At 53.3% G+C, this 17828-nt stretch overlaps 1 protein-coding gene across 2 annotated transcripts in view; it reads right to left on the bottom strand.

The window, feature by feature from the left end:
• Nucleotides 1-393: 393 nt before the first annotated feature.
• Nucleotides 394-17828, bottom strand: part of LOC122465236 — a 30756-nt gene continuing 13321 nt past the window's right edge. Inside the window, exons 6-15 of one of the 2 annotated variants that reach the window (XM_043543939.1) lie at nucleotides 15699-15863; nucleotides 13705-14222; nucleotides 13205-13307; nucleotides 12722-12844; nucleotides 7011-7116; nucleotides 6704-6799; nucleotides 5926-6030; nucleotides 5342-5476; nucleotides 5007-5204; nucleotides 3095-4433 (exon numbers count right to left, since the gene is read on the bottom strand). In XM_043543939.1, coding sequence (XP_043399874.1) covers nucleotides 5130-5204; nucleotides 5342-5476; nucleotides 5926-6030; nucleotides 6704-6799; nucleotides 7011-7116; nucleotides 12722-12844; nucleotides 13205-13263 — 699 coding nt within the window. In that variant the 5' untranslated portion in view covers nucleotides 13264-13307; nucleotides 13705-14222; nucleotides 15699-15863 and the 3' untranslated portion in view covers nucleotides 3095-4433; nucleotides 5007-5129. Of the gene's footprint in view, nucleotides 561-3094; nucleotides 4434-5006; nucleotides 5205-5341; nucleotides 5477-5925; nucleotides 6031-6703; nucleotides 6800-7010; nucleotides 7117-8398; nucleotides 9737-12721; nucleotides 12845-13204; nucleotides 13308-13704; nucleotides 14223-15698; nucleotides 15864-17828 lie in introns of those variants that run through there. The other variant, XM_043543940.1, reaches the window with a different exon arrangement.

Below are 17828 nucleotides of genomic sequence, written 5' to 3' on the forward strand. Positions count from 1 at the left end.
GACCTGGGAAAGGGACAAAGCCCAGAGGAGGAGGGGCTGGAGAGAGTTTCAGTTTGGGGCTGGCTGGGGACATGGAGTGAAGTGCAGACGGGGTTGTCTGGCTCACTGACCCCCAAAATAGACCCAGCTGAGGGGTCCTGTTCTCTGCACCTACAACCTCTGGTTTAGACAATGTTCCTCTCATCTAATAAACCTTCTGCTTTACTGGCTGGCTGAGAGTCACTTCTGACTGCGAAGTTGGGGTGCAGGACCCTCTGGCTTCCACAGGACCCCGCTTGGGCGGACTTGCTGTGGGAAGCACACAGAGGGGCAGAGGAGGCTGAATGCTCCGAGGTCAGACCCAGGAAGGTGGAAGCTGTGTGAGCTGTGTGTCCTGAAGACAGTCTGCTCACAGAAAGGAGACTTCCCCACAGTCCTGACTGGCTTCATAGGGAGTAGTTCCAGAGCATCGCCCAGGGACTCCGTGACACAGGGTCCCCTCGTTTCCCATTGATTTCCATGCTCAGCAGTTCACAGGGTCTGGTCAGCAGGTAGGGTGATGACACTGGGTGATCGACTGGCTGTGAAAACAAGAGTCTGTCTTATTGCCAAGGGACAGAGTAACTCAGCCAGCAGCAGGGGGTGCAGAACACTGCCCTAGTGCAGGGGGGGACAGCGCCTCCGAGCTCCTGACATCCCAGCACCTTACACACCTTCCTAGAGCCTGCTGCTCTTAACAATTTCAAAATAATAAAATACAAATAAAATAGAATATTTCAGCTCTTCTATTATCTCATAATCTGATTTGAGTAAACGTGATAGGACACCTCTTATTATGCCCTGCTCTGAGTGACACTCTCCAATGGATCCCCCTCCTCTCCCCACCGTGAGGTAGGTAGGAGCGGATTGTTATCCCTACTTGAAAGAGGGAGAAGCTAAGGCTGAGAAAGGAGAATTGACTTGTCTTAGGTCACACAGCCAGTGAGTGGCAGAGTTGGGAATAGGACCCAAGAGCCCCGACTTTCAAACTAACCTTCGGACCTTGAATTTCATACATTCATTGACCTGAATAAAGTGCTCTCAAATGAAAAACCACAGTTCATAGTTGGTTCACAGTCCACAGTTCATAGTAATTATTCAGAAAGTATTTTAGAAGAACTGGAATGTTAGAGAGAATCATGAACTGCTCAGAGACAATTAATGCAGAGAAGCAGCAATATCTGTCAACCATATGACTGGTTAGGTCGTATTTACTTGGTCTTAAAAGAGACCAACAAGGACCTGAGTCAACTCCCTGTCAATAACCCCCTGCTCAGCCAATCAGGGTAGAGGGGCGGGAGGTTGCAGAGAGCCCAAAGCATGGCTTGAGCACTATTTCGGTCCCACATTTTTGGGTGGACATCCCACAATGGGAGCTGCAGAGCACCCCCCCGACACACACACACACACACACACACCCCTCTCCTGGTGGTGGGATGGGGAACTGGGGAAAGGACAAAAGAAGTAAGGGATGAAGAGAAAGGAGGGAGGAATGGAGGAAAAGGTGAAACCAAAAGGATAAATCCTAATGTCCCCAGTGATTCTAAGGGACAAAATCCTAGGTGGGGAAAAAAATTCTGCCACCTTAAACTAGTGTTTTCCATGCCTAGATTTCAGTTGGCACCAGATGGATCAGACTGAACAGGTTCCAAACCTCTCAGAGGCTCTTACGTTCTCAAAAGGAACATCTGTTTTTTCGTAAAATCTGTAAAAGGAAAGGAGGAAACTCCAAGGGGGTTCCTCCTCGTGCTCACGTACATGAACCCTAATACTCTCTCAGTCCTCAAAGAGAGACCTCGAGAAGGAGACTTGATGAAGCAAAGCCACAGGGATCTCTTGACGTTCCCCTGGCCCTGCGCCCCTGTCCTGCCTGGCTGATGTCAGCATCTCTCTGTGAGGTCACCACCTCCCCATCACCTTGGACCAATAGGCTGAGCTCCTGCAAAAGGCATTTGTGATCTCACTGCCACACCCACCCCTCCCCTGCAAAGCTGATGTCCTGCCGCTGGCCAGACACTTTCGAGGTTTGAGCTACGAGAATCCTGTGGATCACCCCACTCAATGAGGGTTCATTCGAGGAAGGAAGCCGGCTAGACAGTAAAACATCAGAGGCTGCTCCCAATGCTACACTCAGTTTTTCACAAATTAGGAGACTGTATGGCCAGAAGAGGCCATTACAGCATCTCATCTGACCCCTGCATATCACAGGCCTCCTGTAGACCACAATAGCTCCTTTCGGGGCAAACACATTCCAGAAAGGCATCTAGTCTTCATTAAATGACATCAAGAGATGGAGAATCCACCACTTTCCTTGGTAGCTAGTGAAGCTAGCTCTCCTCATCAGTAATTACCATGCTGCCAGTATTTTGTCACCCACCAGTCTTATCAGCAGGGATTGTATGTTCGCTCCTAAATCACTGATAAAAATTATTTTAAAAAATTTGTCCTTGAGAGCTTCTTCAGAGCCTTAGTACCCAGGACCTGCTCCCCACAGCACAGTGAGAAAAGGCCATCCAGCCCTGCTGGTACATAGGAGAGAAGCAGAGAACAAATACACCTTTAGGACCTGTGTTGTCCATAAGCTCTGAAAAACATGTGGGGTCAGCAGCTTACAAATGCACTACAGGCCTGTAGTGTAGACAGGTCTCAATGGTGTCTCGGGTTCCCACCCTCTAAAATGGGGAGAACCAACAAAACCTTGATTAGCTCTATTTGATAGTTGGGGAAACCGAGGCTCACAACAGACTCACTTCTGCACCCAAAAGCAGGAATAGAAAACGGCAGGTCTTCTGATAGCCAGTCCTGGGACCTAGCCCCGCTTATCCTGGCCTCGCTGCTCTAACTTTGGTCACAGACTCCTTGTCTTTTCCTCCATGTCCCTTAACCCCATGTCACTGCACAAGAAAGATTTTCTGTTAGCCAGCTGGCTATAATACACGTGGATGTCATTCCAAAAGACGTGGTCTTATTCAGTTCCATGTTATAGTTGGCGGAAGGAACCACTTGGTGACATTCTAGGGCCTGAGTTATACAGGCCAAAGGATTTCCTCTTCCATTGTGTCGTCAGCACCTTTGAGAGGAAGAAGTTGCTGTTAGCCCACAGGTTTCTGCTTTCAAGCTGTCCCAGGGTGACATGGCCAGAAAAGGGGTTGGAGCTCAACTGCACCTAGCCCAGGTTATGCAGCTCCCTAGGGTGAAGGGAATAAGTGTGGGGGTCACGTGACAAGAAGCAGTATATGACTCGGACCCAGGCCTCCTGAGAGATATAAGGGCAGCCTGTTCTCAGCCAGGAGAGAGACCCCAAGGGGCGCAGGCATGGGAGGGGCTTGGATAGTCCTTGTAAGGATTAGGGACAAGCCGGGTAGGGGACAGGCTGAGCACTTACGACAAGACCCTAGGAGGGAACAACATGGTCGTTCAGGTGACGGGGCAGATAGTCCACTTGGGTTAGGCTTCCAGGGCCAGACACCCACAGGTGAAGGTGATTGTCAGGGCTCCTGGTCTTCTTCCCCAGGGTAGATTTGATAGGGGAGAAGACTGATGCCGTAAGTGGGAAATGAGTTAACTCCTAGGTCACCCAGTGACTTTATATCATGAATGCATAACGGGAAAGAGCCAATAGAAACATAGACTGCCCACAGAGGGACAATGGAATGTCCTATGGAGGGAAGAGGCTCTCCCCGCCATTTGTTAACCTCGTGGGCTGTTCTCATGATCCTTTTCCTCCTTGGCTCTTTTGAAAGCAAGGTGCTCCTTGTTCCTCACTGCCCCTATCTCCAAAAGCTACTGCATGGTTCTCCTCATTCTAGCCTACTGCTGGCCACTTATAGCACCCGCAGTCCCAGGCAGCAGGCTTGATACAGCAGGTCTGGAAGTGTCTTCCAATGGAATGAAATAGAGGATATTTTCATTATATTGCCATGGGGGGAGGAAGAAAGAATAACCCACTTTGCTTTCTGTCTGGCCACAAGGCCATGATTTCCAACTTTGTGGAATGGGTCGATATCACTCATAAAGTCTCAAGTACGCTCCATCTCATTTCTGCCCTTGGAGGATTCACACACGCACACCCTATGCAGGTGTGTGAGTAACATTGATTTTACTTTTAATCAATACCAAAGAAATTAAGAGGCTGGATCTGGCTGATGCAGGGTAGGCTCAAGTCGTCTTTTGGGGATTTTTACCAGTACTGACTCTCACTTTGTTTCATGCTCCATCAAAAACTTCCAAACATCAACTTCCGGGAGCAGAACAAAATCAGGACCCGAAATAATATACTTTTGGTTACAATGCAGCGTTCTGCAGGCAGCAGAGTAGATTCTCACCAATCCTCCTCCCGAATCCAGCAACAGAAAAGCCCGGACGACACAGGGCGAAAAGAATGCCTGCTGCATGAAGCGTCATGTAAAGTCGCCCTCCAAGGAGTTATAGAGAAGCCAGGATAAAAAAGGATTCAAAATTCACATTGTCACTGCTTGATGAGATAATAATTCGCTACCCAAAATATGCATCTGCAGCATTACAGCCGCGTCTCCAAGATAACAAAAAGCTCGCCTTGGCAAAATACGCCCTCAGGCCTACTAGGCCTGTTAGCCATTAACAGTATGAAAAGCTGTATCTTCAAGGTTTTTTCCCCTCTGTGTGGACTTGTGATGGGGAATACAAACCCCACAATTGGGAAGAAGGGGTTAAGGAGCTGCTCTGGCCTCAGCCAGCCCAGCTCCATCACACCTGCACGGGTGCACAGACTGGACAAGGACTTGTGGGCAGACCAGGCAAGAGGAAGGACCTCTACCTTGAAGGCCCTGAAGGAAGGCAGGATCTATCCCTCAGCAACTGCCTGAGGGAAGGGATGACCTGCTCCTGTTGCACCAGGGTTTAGTGTTCTGTCCCATCCACGAGGCAGCCACTGCAGAGGACCCAGCCACCCCACCCCTCCTCCCCCCGCACTCCCTGAGCTGTCTCATGCCCTGGCAGAGTGTCCTTACCTCCCCGACCCTGGCTGTGTTCCTGTAGACCAGAAGCCTGCTGTCCTGGTGCCAGTCCCAGCACCACAGGTCTTCAGCCTCATGGATGGTCAGCCCCGGGAAAGAGACACACACCCACATCTGTCATTCTGGCTGCAGTGCTTGTGTCCTTCCAATCCCATTGGTGGCTGCACAGTGGGCAGAGTCCTCGCTGTGTGCCTGGCCCAACAGAATTGGAAGGGGTGGTGAAGAACGGAGATACAGAGAGACTCAACCTCCAGATGGGGTCAGTCTGAGAGAAACTGGCTGGGGTCTCAGGCTCACTCTGGGTGCCTTTTCCCAGCTGGGTTCCTTACCCCTCTGGTGCAGCAGCAGCTGGTAGAGCCGGTAAACTCCCTCCTGGCCTGCCGGCTCATGTCCTTGGCTGGGTCACTGATGAACAGAGCCAGCTCTGCCACATGGTGACTCATCCTGGGGAATTCTGCTGCTTTCTAATGGAAGGGAGAGGGAGAGGGGACTCCATCAGCATTTTCCTGTCAGCTCCCAGTCCCCACTGGGCCAGGACTCTCCTTCTCCTCAGCCCCTCTGCAGGAGATGCTAGAGGATAGAAGCTAGAGCTACACCCTTAATTTCCTCTGCTCCCAAGGGAGCCTGGAGCACAGGGATGTGGGCAGGGCCCTCCATGAGGACTTGCTTCCCCAGCTGCTCCAGGATGACACAAAGGCATGAGCCTGGAGCATGGTCCCCTTAAAAGCCCAGAGTCACCACTTAACCAGGACAAGAAGAACTTGACTCAAGCCAAGCTCATTCTCTGCTCTCACTCTGCCTCCCCAAGAGGAACACTCCTAACCCACAGCCCCTGCAGCACCAGATCCTACAGCCAGTTGGAGCCAGCCCACCTATGCCTGGAGTCAGGAAGCTGGGGTCACAGGTCACTTACATCTAACTCAGGGAGGGTGATGGTGAATCTGAGGAGGGCCGTGCTGCTCCTAATAGCCCTGGCTCTCTCCTGCGACACCCTGGACATGATCCAGTAGTTCATGGGCTGCGGGGAAAGGAGGCAGCTCAGGATCAATGGGCACGTGCACGTATTGTGCAAATGAGACCCCCGCGTCCCGCATCCCCAGAGGGCTGAGACATTGTGCGCAGGGTGGAATATCTAATTCTTTGATCCCCGGGCTTTAGAAAGGGATTGTTGCCCCCAGGAATATGCTTGTATCCTGCAGGTCACAACTTGTTATTGTCTCTCTAGATTGGAAGAATGTCTGGTGTCGGGGCTGGTCCCATCCTCCCTAAACTCTCTCCCTGACTCTCAAATCGTTGGTTGGGTGAAGGGACTGAGTGTGAGCACAATCCCCCCGGGAATCTCAGGGTCCGTTGGAGAGAAGGGCTGATTCTCTAGGGTCCTCCTGTTTCTCTAGGAAGGAGCCCGTGACTCTTCTCTGAGGACCATCTTCTGGATTTCACAGGAGGGGTTCAGACTCTCACTCCCCAAGCCAGCCACGGGCCCTGTGGTTACTGCGCAACAGAACCAGGCAGAGCTCTGGCTTGAAGTCCCAGCTCCTTCCTTAGTCCATCAAGGAGGAAGGGCCTGACACTGCATTGCACTGACTGCCCTGACCAAGGACAGACCATTGGGGGCCCAGCTACGAGGACACACTGGAGAATGGATCGAAGAGTTAAGGTAAAATTGCCCCCACCCCTCTCATCGGGCTCACCTCCAAGATGTCGTGGAGCCTGTCGGTGTCTGGGGACTCTACCAGCAGGTTCCCCAGCATGGCATCCATGAGGTTTGGCAAGACCCTATGCAGATCCTGCAAAGCAAGGGAGAGCCATGGCTCAGAGCTAGGGAAACTGGGGCTACACCTGCCACAGGATGGGAAGAAGGGTCTCTGGGAAGCGCTGGTGAGACCCCCAAAACACATATCCTGGCCTCTCTCATTCACATCCCACTGCAGACAATTAGCCAGGATTCATGGCAGGATGACAGCAGGCTCTTCAATGCATGACTTAAGCATGATCTACCTGGAGATGGGTGATGTCCTTCTCTGTACCGAGGATGAAGCCAGCATGCGGAGCAGCTCGAAGGAGGTGGGTCTCTAGCTCTGGCTCCAGGGCAGCTGTCATGGTGCTGGCAAGAGAGAGGAGCTGGTATTAGACTGGGCAGTGCGGAGGTGGCACTGGCACCAACCCGGACGTGAAACTGCAGGGAAATAGACACATCTTGACGAGAATGGAAACTGAAGCACCGAGCCAGGGAATGACAAGGCCAAGGTTTCCCAGACAGACAGTGGCAGGGTAGGAATAGAGCCTGTTCCCTGGACCCTGCTGCTCCCTCCTCTATCTGATCCTGGGAGTGAGCCTCTCTCCAAAGCCATTGCAAAGTAACTGGAGGGAAAAGAACGGCCCAGCCAGGAGAGAGTGCACCTTCCCAGCACCTCTGCCACAAGAGTCACCCTTGGGAGGTGACCGGGGAGTGGGAGGGGCAGTGACTCCCAGCCGTGGGCCTCAGCAGCACCGGGATTAGAGGAACCGGGCGGGAGGGTCTCGGTACCTGAGGTTGCCCAAAGCAATCAGGAAGTTAGCAAGGATGGCGCTGGGTGGAGAGATATCGGGCAGCTCCTCAATGAGCTCCTGTGAGACCCAAAGGAGACAAAGTAGCGTGAGATTTGGGCCTGACTGACACTTCTCACTGAGGAGATAACACAGTCACCACCCCATACAGCCAGCAAGATCCCCCAACCTGCCTCCTGCTCCTCCGATTCCTATGCAGTAGTGACCAATCTCAGAATTTCTCCCATCTCTTCTCCCCAGTCTTCAGCCCCAGCAATCCCTGGCCTCAGCTGCCCCTCCAGCACCAACCATTCCCCATCCATTAGGTCGGGGTGACCCCTGCCCCTCCCATATCTCTGTCCTCCCTCCAGCGGCTGGGCGCCGTGTCTCACTCATCACAATAATCTCTACAACAGCCGCCTGGCAGCACTCTGGCTTCAATGTGTCCTGCTCTCTCTGTTGTGCAGCGAGACACACAGGGTGAATGGCATGCAGGAACATGAACTCCTAGGCCTCCTCCTGCACCCACCAGGAGTGGGGTTAGGGGAGAGAGAGCCAGTTTGCCAGGGACCTCCCTGCCCCACCCACACCAGCTGCAGGACTCAGGCCTGAATGGGGGGTAGTCCAAACCACCCACGACTCCTACACACGCAGGGTTAGGAACTGGGACAGTGCCTGTGGGGAGGAGACCCCGGCTGGTGTGTGACAAACACCCCAATCGTGGGGGTCCCAGATGATGGTGGAGAAAAGACCATCTTACAGCTGGTGGATCATCGGAGACAAGACGCTCTACAGGGGGTCAGGGTGCTCGGAAGGGGCAGGACAATCTGAGTTCCAGCACAGCTGGGGAATGTTTCCACCTTTTCTTGGCCTTGGAACTGCTCTTGGGTGTTCTTGACAGCAGCCTCCTCCAGGGCCACGTCCACCCATTCCTCCTCCTCATACTCTGAGTCCCTGGCGGTCCCTGCACCAGGGAGAGAAGGGGACAGGGTAACTCCTGTTCCACTCGGAGGAAGGACAGGGGCATGGTGGGGCAACGTGCCCCCTCTCCACCTCTAAGACCCGGGGCAGATCAGGCCCCACACTCCCACCGCTCATTGATGCCTTCAGCCCCCAACTCCTTCAGGAGCCCAAAGCAAAGAGAGCCCCCGAGACTCTCCTGGACTTCCTGCGTGGTGCTTCATCCGCCCCCACCTGGAGCATCAAGGACCAAAGTGGCAGCATCTAGTATCAGTGGGGCTTATGTGGCTCAGGCCTGACACCTGGGCTGGGGATCCGCCCCCAGAGTACTGGTTGAGTGCCTGGGCCCAGGGTGGGTTCTCACAGTCCCCTCCTCACCCCTACCTGAGTCCAGCCTGGCTTCTCACCTGGAACAAAGCAGCGGCGCCCCTCCCTGAGTCCCAGGAGCTGCTGCTGTCTCATGGGGAGCGGGCCGAGTTACTGGTCCTGGGAAAGAGACCCTTCACCTTCTGCCCTGGGGAGGCTGGAATGTCCTCAGTGACCGGGCAGGGCGATGCCTCCTCCTGGGAATCAGGGCTGGGCTCCTGGGACCTGTGCTTCCCACGCAACAAGCCCCAGAGCCACCCAGCCGTCGGCTCCCCTCCTGGGTTGAGTCCTGCCTCCCCAGCCACATCCTGGGACAGCTCCATTTCGGCCTCCCTGGTGCCTCTCCCACCTCGGCGCCTGCGCTGGGCGCGAGTTTCCTCTGCCAGAAGGCTGGGCGCTTCCACCTCCTGGCTCGGCCGGGAACTCCTTCTGCCAGAGGGGACAAAGGGACCGCTCTGCTCCTGGGGAAGATGGCAGCTGCTTCCCTAAGGCTCTGGGGCCACCTGCAGAGCCTTCTTCCTCAACATCCTCAGGAGCCTGGCCAGAATGGAACTGAGCGAGGAGCAGCCGTGAGTCTGGGCCCAAAGCAGCCTCTCACGAACTGGCCTTTTTGGTCCCTCCCCATCCCTGTCCCTGCCAGACAGCTCCTACTCCCCACACAGGGGTGCAGGGAGTGCAATCTACACAAACTGCCAGGAGTTCATTGCATCATCTGCTCCCAACGTTCCCCTTCCTCATTCCTGGTGCTGCAATACCCGGGGAGTCTCCTCCTTTTCCAGCACTGGGGTTAGTCACAAAGACCACCTGTCACTTTGGATGAGCAGCTCCCTCCTGCCGTCCCAGGACACACTCCCTGTCCGGGCTACAGAAGGAACAGAATCCAGGAGTCCAGACTTCTCCTGGGAAACCGTTTCCCACATCAAAGTCCCTAGGCATAACAAGCCTTGGGTCACCTTGTTTCCCACTGATTTCCATGCTCAGAAGGTCACAGGGTCTGGCCCAGCTCAGAGACTCTCAGCCTGGGGAACAGTCTCCCACAAGGGAATGGCTGGGAGCCCCATTGCTGGGATCTTTCCAAACACACTGGAGACAGCTCTGGAGAAGCCCCTCCCTGGACTGAGAGCGAAGGACTCCTCGGGTCGGTTCGCAAATCCGATCTCCTTTTGGAGAGATTCTCTCCCCTCTTTCTGCCTCTCCGCAGACAGATGGGGGATGCCACAGAAGAACCCTAATGCCAAGGGACGGAGTAACTCAGCCAGCAGCAAGGGGTGCAGAACACTGCCCTAGTTCTGGGGGGTGGGGGAAACTGCGCCTCCCAGCTCCTGACATCCCAGCACTTTACACACCTTCCTGGAGCCTGCTGCTCTTATCAATTTCAAAATAAGAAAATACAAATAAAATAGAATATTTCAGCTCTTCGATTAGGTCATAATCTGATCTGACTAAACGTGATAGGACACCTCATACTATGCACTGCTCCGAGTGACACGCTCCAATGGATCCCCATCTTCCCCCCACCGTGACGTAGGTAGGAGCGGATTGTTATCCCTACTTGAAAGAGGGAGAAGCTAAGGCTGAGAAAGGAGAATTGACTTGTCTTTACCACAGACTAGCTGTGTGACCTCAGTTGGGAATAGGACCCAAGAGCGCAGACTTTCAAACTAACTTTCGGACCTTGAATTTCATACATTGAATGACCTGAATAAAGTGCTCTCAGATGACCAACCACAGTTCATAATAATTATTCAGACAGTAGTTTAGGAGAAATAAAATGTTAGAGAGAATCATGAACTGCTCAGAGACAATTAACGCAGAGAAGCAGCAAAATTTGTCAACCATATGACTGGTTATTACTTATTTCCTTGGTCTTAAAAGAGACCAACAAGGACCTGAGTCTCCTCCCTGTCAATAACCCCCTGCTCAGCCAATCAGGGTAGAGGGGTGGGAGGCTGCGGGTTCTCACCAGAGAGCCCAAAGGATGGCCCCCATCACCGGTGGGGATCACTGTCCGAGCACTGTTTCAGTCCCACATTTTTGGGTGGACATCCCACAATGGGAGCTGCAGAGCACCCCCCCAGGACACACACACACACACACACAGAGACACACAGACACCCCTCTCCTGGTGGTGGGAGGGGAACAGGGGAAAGGACAAAAGAAGTAAGAGATGAAGACAAAGGAGGGAGGGATGGAGGGAAAGGTAAAACCACCCAAAGGACAAACCCTAATGTCCCCAGTGATTCTAAGGGACAAAATCCTAAGTGTTTGGCTGAAAATTCTGCCATATTCAACTAGTGTTTTCCATGCCTAGATTTCTGCTGCCACCAGATGCATCAGGCTGAACAGGTTCCAAACCTGTCAGAGGCTCTTACCCTCTCAACAGGGACGTCTGTTTTCTCGTAAAATCAGTAACAGGAAAGGAGAAAACTTCAAAGAGGTTCCTCCTCGTGCTCACGTACGTGAACCCTAATACTCTCTCAGTCCTCAAAGAGAGACCTCGAGAAGGAGACTTGATGAAGCAAAGCCACAGGGATCTCTGACTTTTCCCTGGACCTGCACCCCTGTCCTGTCTGGCTGATGTCAGCATCTCTCTGTGAGGTCACCACCTCCCCATCACCTTTGACCAATAGGCTGAGCTCCTGCAAAAGGCCTTTGTGATCTCACTGCCACAACCACCCCTCCCCTGCACAGTTAATGTCCTGCTGCTGGCCAGACACTTTGGAGGTTTGAGCTACTAGTACCCTGTGGATCACCCCACTCAATGAGGGTTCCTTTTAGGAAGCAAGCCGGCTAGACAGTAAAACATCAGAGGCTGCTCCCAATGCTACACTCAGTTTTTCAGAAATTAGGAGACTGTATGGCCAGAAGAGGCCATTACAGTATCTCATCTGACCCCCTGCATATCACAGGCCTCCTGTAGACCACAATAGCTCCTGTCGGGGCAAACACATTCCAGAAAGGCATCTAGTCTTCATTAAATGACATCAAGAGATGGAGAATCCACCACTTTCCTTGGTAGCTAGTTCCTGTGGTGAATCATCCTCGCTGTTGAATATTTATTCCTTCTTTGAAATATGAATTTCTCTCTTTTCACCTTCCAGCCATTGGGTCTTGTGATGACGTGCTCTTCTAGATGAACGAGCCCCTTCATACCCAATATTTTCTCTCCATTAAGGCACTTCAGCACTTCAATCGCTCACTAGAAGGCATTTTTCTCCAGCACTCAGAACATTTGGTGGCTCTTTGCTGCCCCAGCTCCAATCTCTCAACATCTTTTTCAAATGAGGACACCAAAACCGGATGCCGTATTACAATCTCAGTCTCACTGATGCTTTGTCACCTCTCTATCCTACTCACCGCTCTGCTCCTACGTCTAATGATGGCTTTAGACCTGTTCACCACAGCATCACACTGGGAGCTCATGATGACGGGCTTCTCCACTATGGCCCCGAAAACCCTTTCAGAGTCACTGCTTTCCTGGATATACTTCCCCATTCTGGAGGTGTGACTGGCATGCCCTATTGCTAGCTACAGGACCTTGCATTTGGCTCTGGTCAAATTTCTTTGCTTTGAATGGGTCCAGTTTGCCAAATGAGCCAGATCCCTCTGTATCACTGCCCTCTCCTCATCAGTAATTACCACGCTGCCGGTATTTTGTCACCCACCAGTCTTCTCAGCAGGGATTGTATGTTTGCTCCCAAATCACTGATGAAAATTATTTTAAAAATTACTCCCTGAGAACTTCTTCAGACCCTTAGTACCCAGGACCTGCGCCCCACAGCACAGTGAGAAAAGGACCCCTGCCCCTCCCATGCCTCTGTCCTCCCTTCAGCGGCTGGGCGCTGTGTCTCACTCACCACAATCCTCTCCACCACAGCCGCCTTGCAGCAGTGCGACTCCAATGTGTCCTGTGCTCTCTTCCGGGTAGCGAATCACGCGGGGTGGATGGCATCCAGGAACATGAGCTGTTGGGCCTCGTCCTGCACCAACCAGGAGTGGGGTTAGGGGAGAGAGAGCCGGTGAGCCAGGGACCTCCCTGCCCCACCCACACCAGCTGCAGGACTCAGGCCTGAATGGGGGATAGTGGGGACCCGGCCATTGTCCAAATCACCCACAACTCCTACACAAACAGGGTCAGGAACTGGGACAGTGCATGTTGCGGGAGGAGACCCTGGCTGGTCTGTGACAAACACCCCTATTTTGGGGGTCCCAGATCATAGTGGAGAAAAGTCCCTGTTAGAGCTGGTGGATCATCAGAGACAAGACGCTCTGCAGGGGGTCAGGGTGCTGGGAAGGGGCAGGACAACCTTAGTTCCAGCACAGCTGGGAAAGTTTTCTACCTTTTCTCGGCCTTGGAACTGCTCTCGGATGTTCCTGAGAGCAGCCTCCTCGTAGCCATGTCCACGGCTACCTCCTCCTTGTCCTCTGAGTCCCTGGTGGTCCCTGCACCAGGGAGAGAAGGGGACAGGGTGACTCCTGCTGTCACGCGGGGAAAGGACAGGGGCATGGTGGTCCCCTTCCCACCTGCGGGACCCAGGGCAGATCAGGAACCACACTTCCCCCTCTCCGTGATGGCTTCAGACCCCAACTCCTTCAGGAGCCCATAGCACACAGACCCTCCCTCCCCCACAGTGTCCTGGACTCCCTGCGTGGTGTCTCACACGCCCCCACCTGGATCATCAAGGACCAAAGTGGCAGCATCTAGTATCAGTGGGGTTCATGTGGCTCAAGCCAGACGCCTGGGCTGGGGACCCGTCCCCACAGCACTGGCCGAGTGCCTGGGCCCAGGGTCTTCACAGCCCCCTCCTCACCCCTCCCTGAGCACAGCCTGGTTCCTCACCTGGAACAAAGCAGCGGGACACCTCGGCCTGGCTGCTGCCTCAGTCCCCGGCGCTGCTGCTGTCCCATGGGGAGCGGGACGAGCTGCTGGTGCTTGGAGAGGGTTCCTCCACCTCCTGCCTTCGGGAGGCTGGAAGGTCCTCAGTGACTGGGCAGGGCGATGCCTCCTGCTGGGAATCAGGGCTGGGATTCTGGGGTCCGTGCTTCCCACACAACAAGCCCCAGAGCCATCCTGCCCAGCTCCCCTCCTTGTCTGAGTCTTGCCTGCCCAACCGCATCCTGGGACACCTCCATTTCCGCCTGGCCTCTGCCCCTCCCATCTCGGCACTTGTGCCGGGAGCGCATTTCCTCTGCCAGAAGGATGGGCGCTTCCACCTCCTGGCTCGGCCAGGAGCTCCTTCCCCATCAGAGGGGACGAAAGGACCGCTCTGCTCCTGGGGAAGATGGCAGCTGCTTCCCTCAGGCTCTGGGGCCACCTGCAGAGCCTTCTTCCTCAACATCCTCAGGAGTCTGGCCATCCTGGAATCGAGCGGGGAGCAGCCGTGAGTCTCGGCTCAAGGCAGCCTCTCACTAACGAGTCCTTTTTGTCCCTCCCCATCCCTGTCTCTGCCAGAGCAGCTCCTCCTCCCCACAGAGGGGTGCAGGGAGTGCAATCTACACATGCTGCCAGGAATTCTTTGCATCATCTGCTCCCAACGTTCCCCCTCATCATCCCTGGTGCAGCAATACCCTCAAGGGGAGTCTCCTCCTTTTCCAGCACTGGGGTCAGTCACAAACACCACCTGTCACTTTGGACAAGTAGCTCCCTCCTGCCGTCCGAGGCCACACTCCCCGTCTGGGCTAGAGAAGGAACAGAATCCAGGAGTCCAGACTTCTCCTGGGAAACCATTCCCCACGTCAAAGTCCCTAGGCATAGCAAGCCCAGGGTGAGACGAAGCGGGACTGTTCTTAATGTTTCCTCTGAATATTAAGGGGGTGTCTCAGTTTCCCCTATGAAGTTCTTAAGTATCTAGGTGGTGGGAGAAGGGTGTAAGATCGTTGCAGAGCCCTAGAGGGCAGCTGTGTGCAGGGGTCTGGACACAGAGAATGGCCGACATCCTGTTTTCTGGCAACTGATGGCCTGGCCCTTCCCCCCTGCAAGGGGAGAGCTAAAGGGTTGGAGAACAAAAGAATCAGGTGACCTCCTGACCTGGGAAAGGGACAAAGCCCAGAGGAGGAGGGGCTGGAGAGAGTTTCAGTTTGGGGCTGGCTGGGGACATAGAGTGAAGTTCAGACAGGGTTGTCTGGCTCACTGACCCCCAAAATGGACCCAGCTGAGGGGGCCTGTTCTCTGCACCTACAAGCTCCGGTTTAGACCATGTTCCTCTCGTCTAATAAACCTTCTGTTTTACTGGCTGGCTGAGAGTCACGTCTGACTGAGAAGTTGGGGTGCAGGACCCTCTGGCTTCCCCAGCACCCTCCCTGGGTAGACTCGCTGTGGGAAGCACACGGAGGGGCAGAGGAGGCTGAATGCTCTGAGGTCAGACCCAGGAAGGTGGAAGCTGTGTGAGCTGTGTTTCCTGAAGACAGTCTGCTCACAGAAAGGAGACTTCCCCACAGTCCTGACTGGCTTCATAGGGCTCAGTTCCAGAGTATCGCCCAGGGACTCCGTGCCACAGGGTCCCCTCGTTTCCCATAGATTTCCATGCTCAGCAGTTCACAGGGTCTAGCCCAGTTCAGAGACTCTCAGGCTTGGAAACAGCCTTCCACAAGGGAAGGGCTGGGAGCCCCATTGCTGGGACCTTTCTAAACACACTGGAGATGGCTCTGGAGAGACTCCTGGGGTCGGTTTGAAAACCCGATCTCCTTTGGGAGAAGCCCCTCCCTGGACTGAGAGCGAAGGACTCCTGGGGTCGGTTTGCAAATCCAATCTCCTTTCGGAGAGATTCTCTCCCCTCTTTCTGCCTCTCCGCAGACAGATGGGGGATGCCACAGAAGAACCCTAATGCCACTCACTTGCTCTAGGTGATGGAGCGATGAAGGGCGGATGTTCAGGGTCGCCACCTGTCGCTCGCCCTCCTCCTCATTCTCCAAGCCCAAGGCAGCCTGGAAACTGTGGTGACCTGAGGAGTTACCCTGCCCAGCCAGCAGGCAGGGTGATGACACTGGGTGATCAACTGGCTGTGAAAATAAGAGTCTGTCTTACTGCCAAGGGACGGAGTAACTCAGTCAGCAGCAGGGGATGCAGAACACTGCCTATTGCGGGGGGGGACAGCGCCTCCGAGCTCCTGACATCCCAGCACTTTACACACCTTCCTGGAGCCTGCTGCTCTTAACAATTTCAAAATAATTAAATACAAATAAAATAGAATATTTCAGCTCTTCTATTATCTCATAATCTGATTTGAGAAAACGTGATAGGACACCTCTTATTATGCCCTGCTCTGAGTGACACTCTTCAAAGGCTCCCCCTCCTCTCCCCACCATGAGGTAGGTAAGAGCGGATTGTTATCCCTACTTGAAAGAGGGAGAAGCTAAGGCTGAGAAAGGAGAATTGACTTGTCTTAGGTCACACAGCCAGTCAGTGGCAGAGTTGGGAATAGGACCCAAGAGCCCCGACTTTCAAACTAACCTTTGGACCTTGAATTTCATACATTGAATGACCTGAATAAAGTGCTCTCAAATGAACAACCACAGTTCATAGTAATTATTCAGAAAGTATTTTAGGAGAAATAAAATGTTAGAGAGAATCATGAACTGCTCAGAGACAATTAATGCAGAGAAGCAGCAAAATTTGTCAACCATATGACTGGTTATTACTTATTTCCTTGGTCTTAAAAGAGACCAACAAGGACCTCAGTCAACTCCCTGTCAATAACCCCCTGCTCAGCCAATCAGGGTAGAGGGGTGGGAGGCTACGGGTTCTCACCAGAGAGCCCAAAGGATGGCCCCCGTCACCGGTGGGGATCACTGTCCGAGCACTATTTCAGTTCCACATTTTTGGGTGGACATGGCATAATGGGAGCTGCAGAGCACCCCCCCCAGAACACACACACACACACGGACACCCCTCTCCTGGTGGTGGGAGGGGAACAGGGAAAAGGACAAAAGAAGTAAGAGATGAAGAGAAAGGAGGGAGGGAGGGATGGAGGAAAAGGTAAAACCACCCAAAGGACAAACCCTAATGTCCCCAGTGATTCAAAGGGACAAAATCCTAAGTGTTTGGCTGAAAATTCTGCCATCTTCAACTAGTGTTTTCCATGCCTAGATTTCTGCTGCCACCAGATGGATCAGACTGAACAGGTTCCAAACCTCTCAGAGGCTCTTACCTTCTCAACAGGGACGTCTGTTTTCTCATAAAATCAGTAAAAGGAAAGGAGAAAACTTCAAAGAGGTTCCTCCTCGTGCTCACGTACGTGAAACCTAATACTCTCTCAGTCCTCAAAGAGAGACCTCGAGAAGGAGACTTGCTGAAGCAAAGCCACAGGGATCTCTGACTTTTCCCTGGACCTGCACCCCTGTCCTGTCTGGCTGATGTCAGCATCTCTCTGTGAGGTCACCACCTCCCCATCACCTTTGACCAATAGGCTGAGCTCCTGCAAAAGGCCTTTGTGATCTCACTGCCACAACCACCCTTCCCCTGCACAGTTAATGTCCTGCTGCTGGCCAGACACTTTGGAGGTTTGAGCTACTAGTACCCTGTGGATCACCCCACTCAATGAGGGTTCATTCCAGGAAGGAAGCCGGCTAGACAGTAAAACATCAGAGGCTGCTCCCAATGCTACACTCAGTTTTTCAGAAATTAGGAGACTGTATGGCCAGAAGAGGCCATTACAGTATCTCATCTGACCCCCTGCATATCACAGGCCTCCTGTAGACCACAATAGCTCCTGTCGGGGCAAACACATTCCAGAAAGGCATCTAGTCTTCATTAAATGACATCAAGAGATGGAGAATCCACCACTTTCCTTGGTAGCTAGTTCCTGTGGTGAATCATCCTCGCTGTTGAATATTTGTTCCTCATTTGAAATATGAATTTCTCTCTTTTCACCTTCCAGCCATTGGGTCTTGTGATGCCGTGCTCTGCTTGATTAACAAGCCCCTTCATACCCAATATTTTCTCTCCATTAAGGCACTTCAACAGCT

Source organism: Chelonia mydas, chromosome 3 (genome assembly GCF_015237465.2).
Source record: "Chelonia mydas isolate rCheMyd1 chromosome 3, rCheMyd1.pri.v2, whole genome shotgun sequence".
NCBI classification, from domain to species: domain Eukaryota; kingdom Metazoa; phylum Chordata; order Testudines; family Cheloniidae; genus Chelonia; species Chelonia mydas.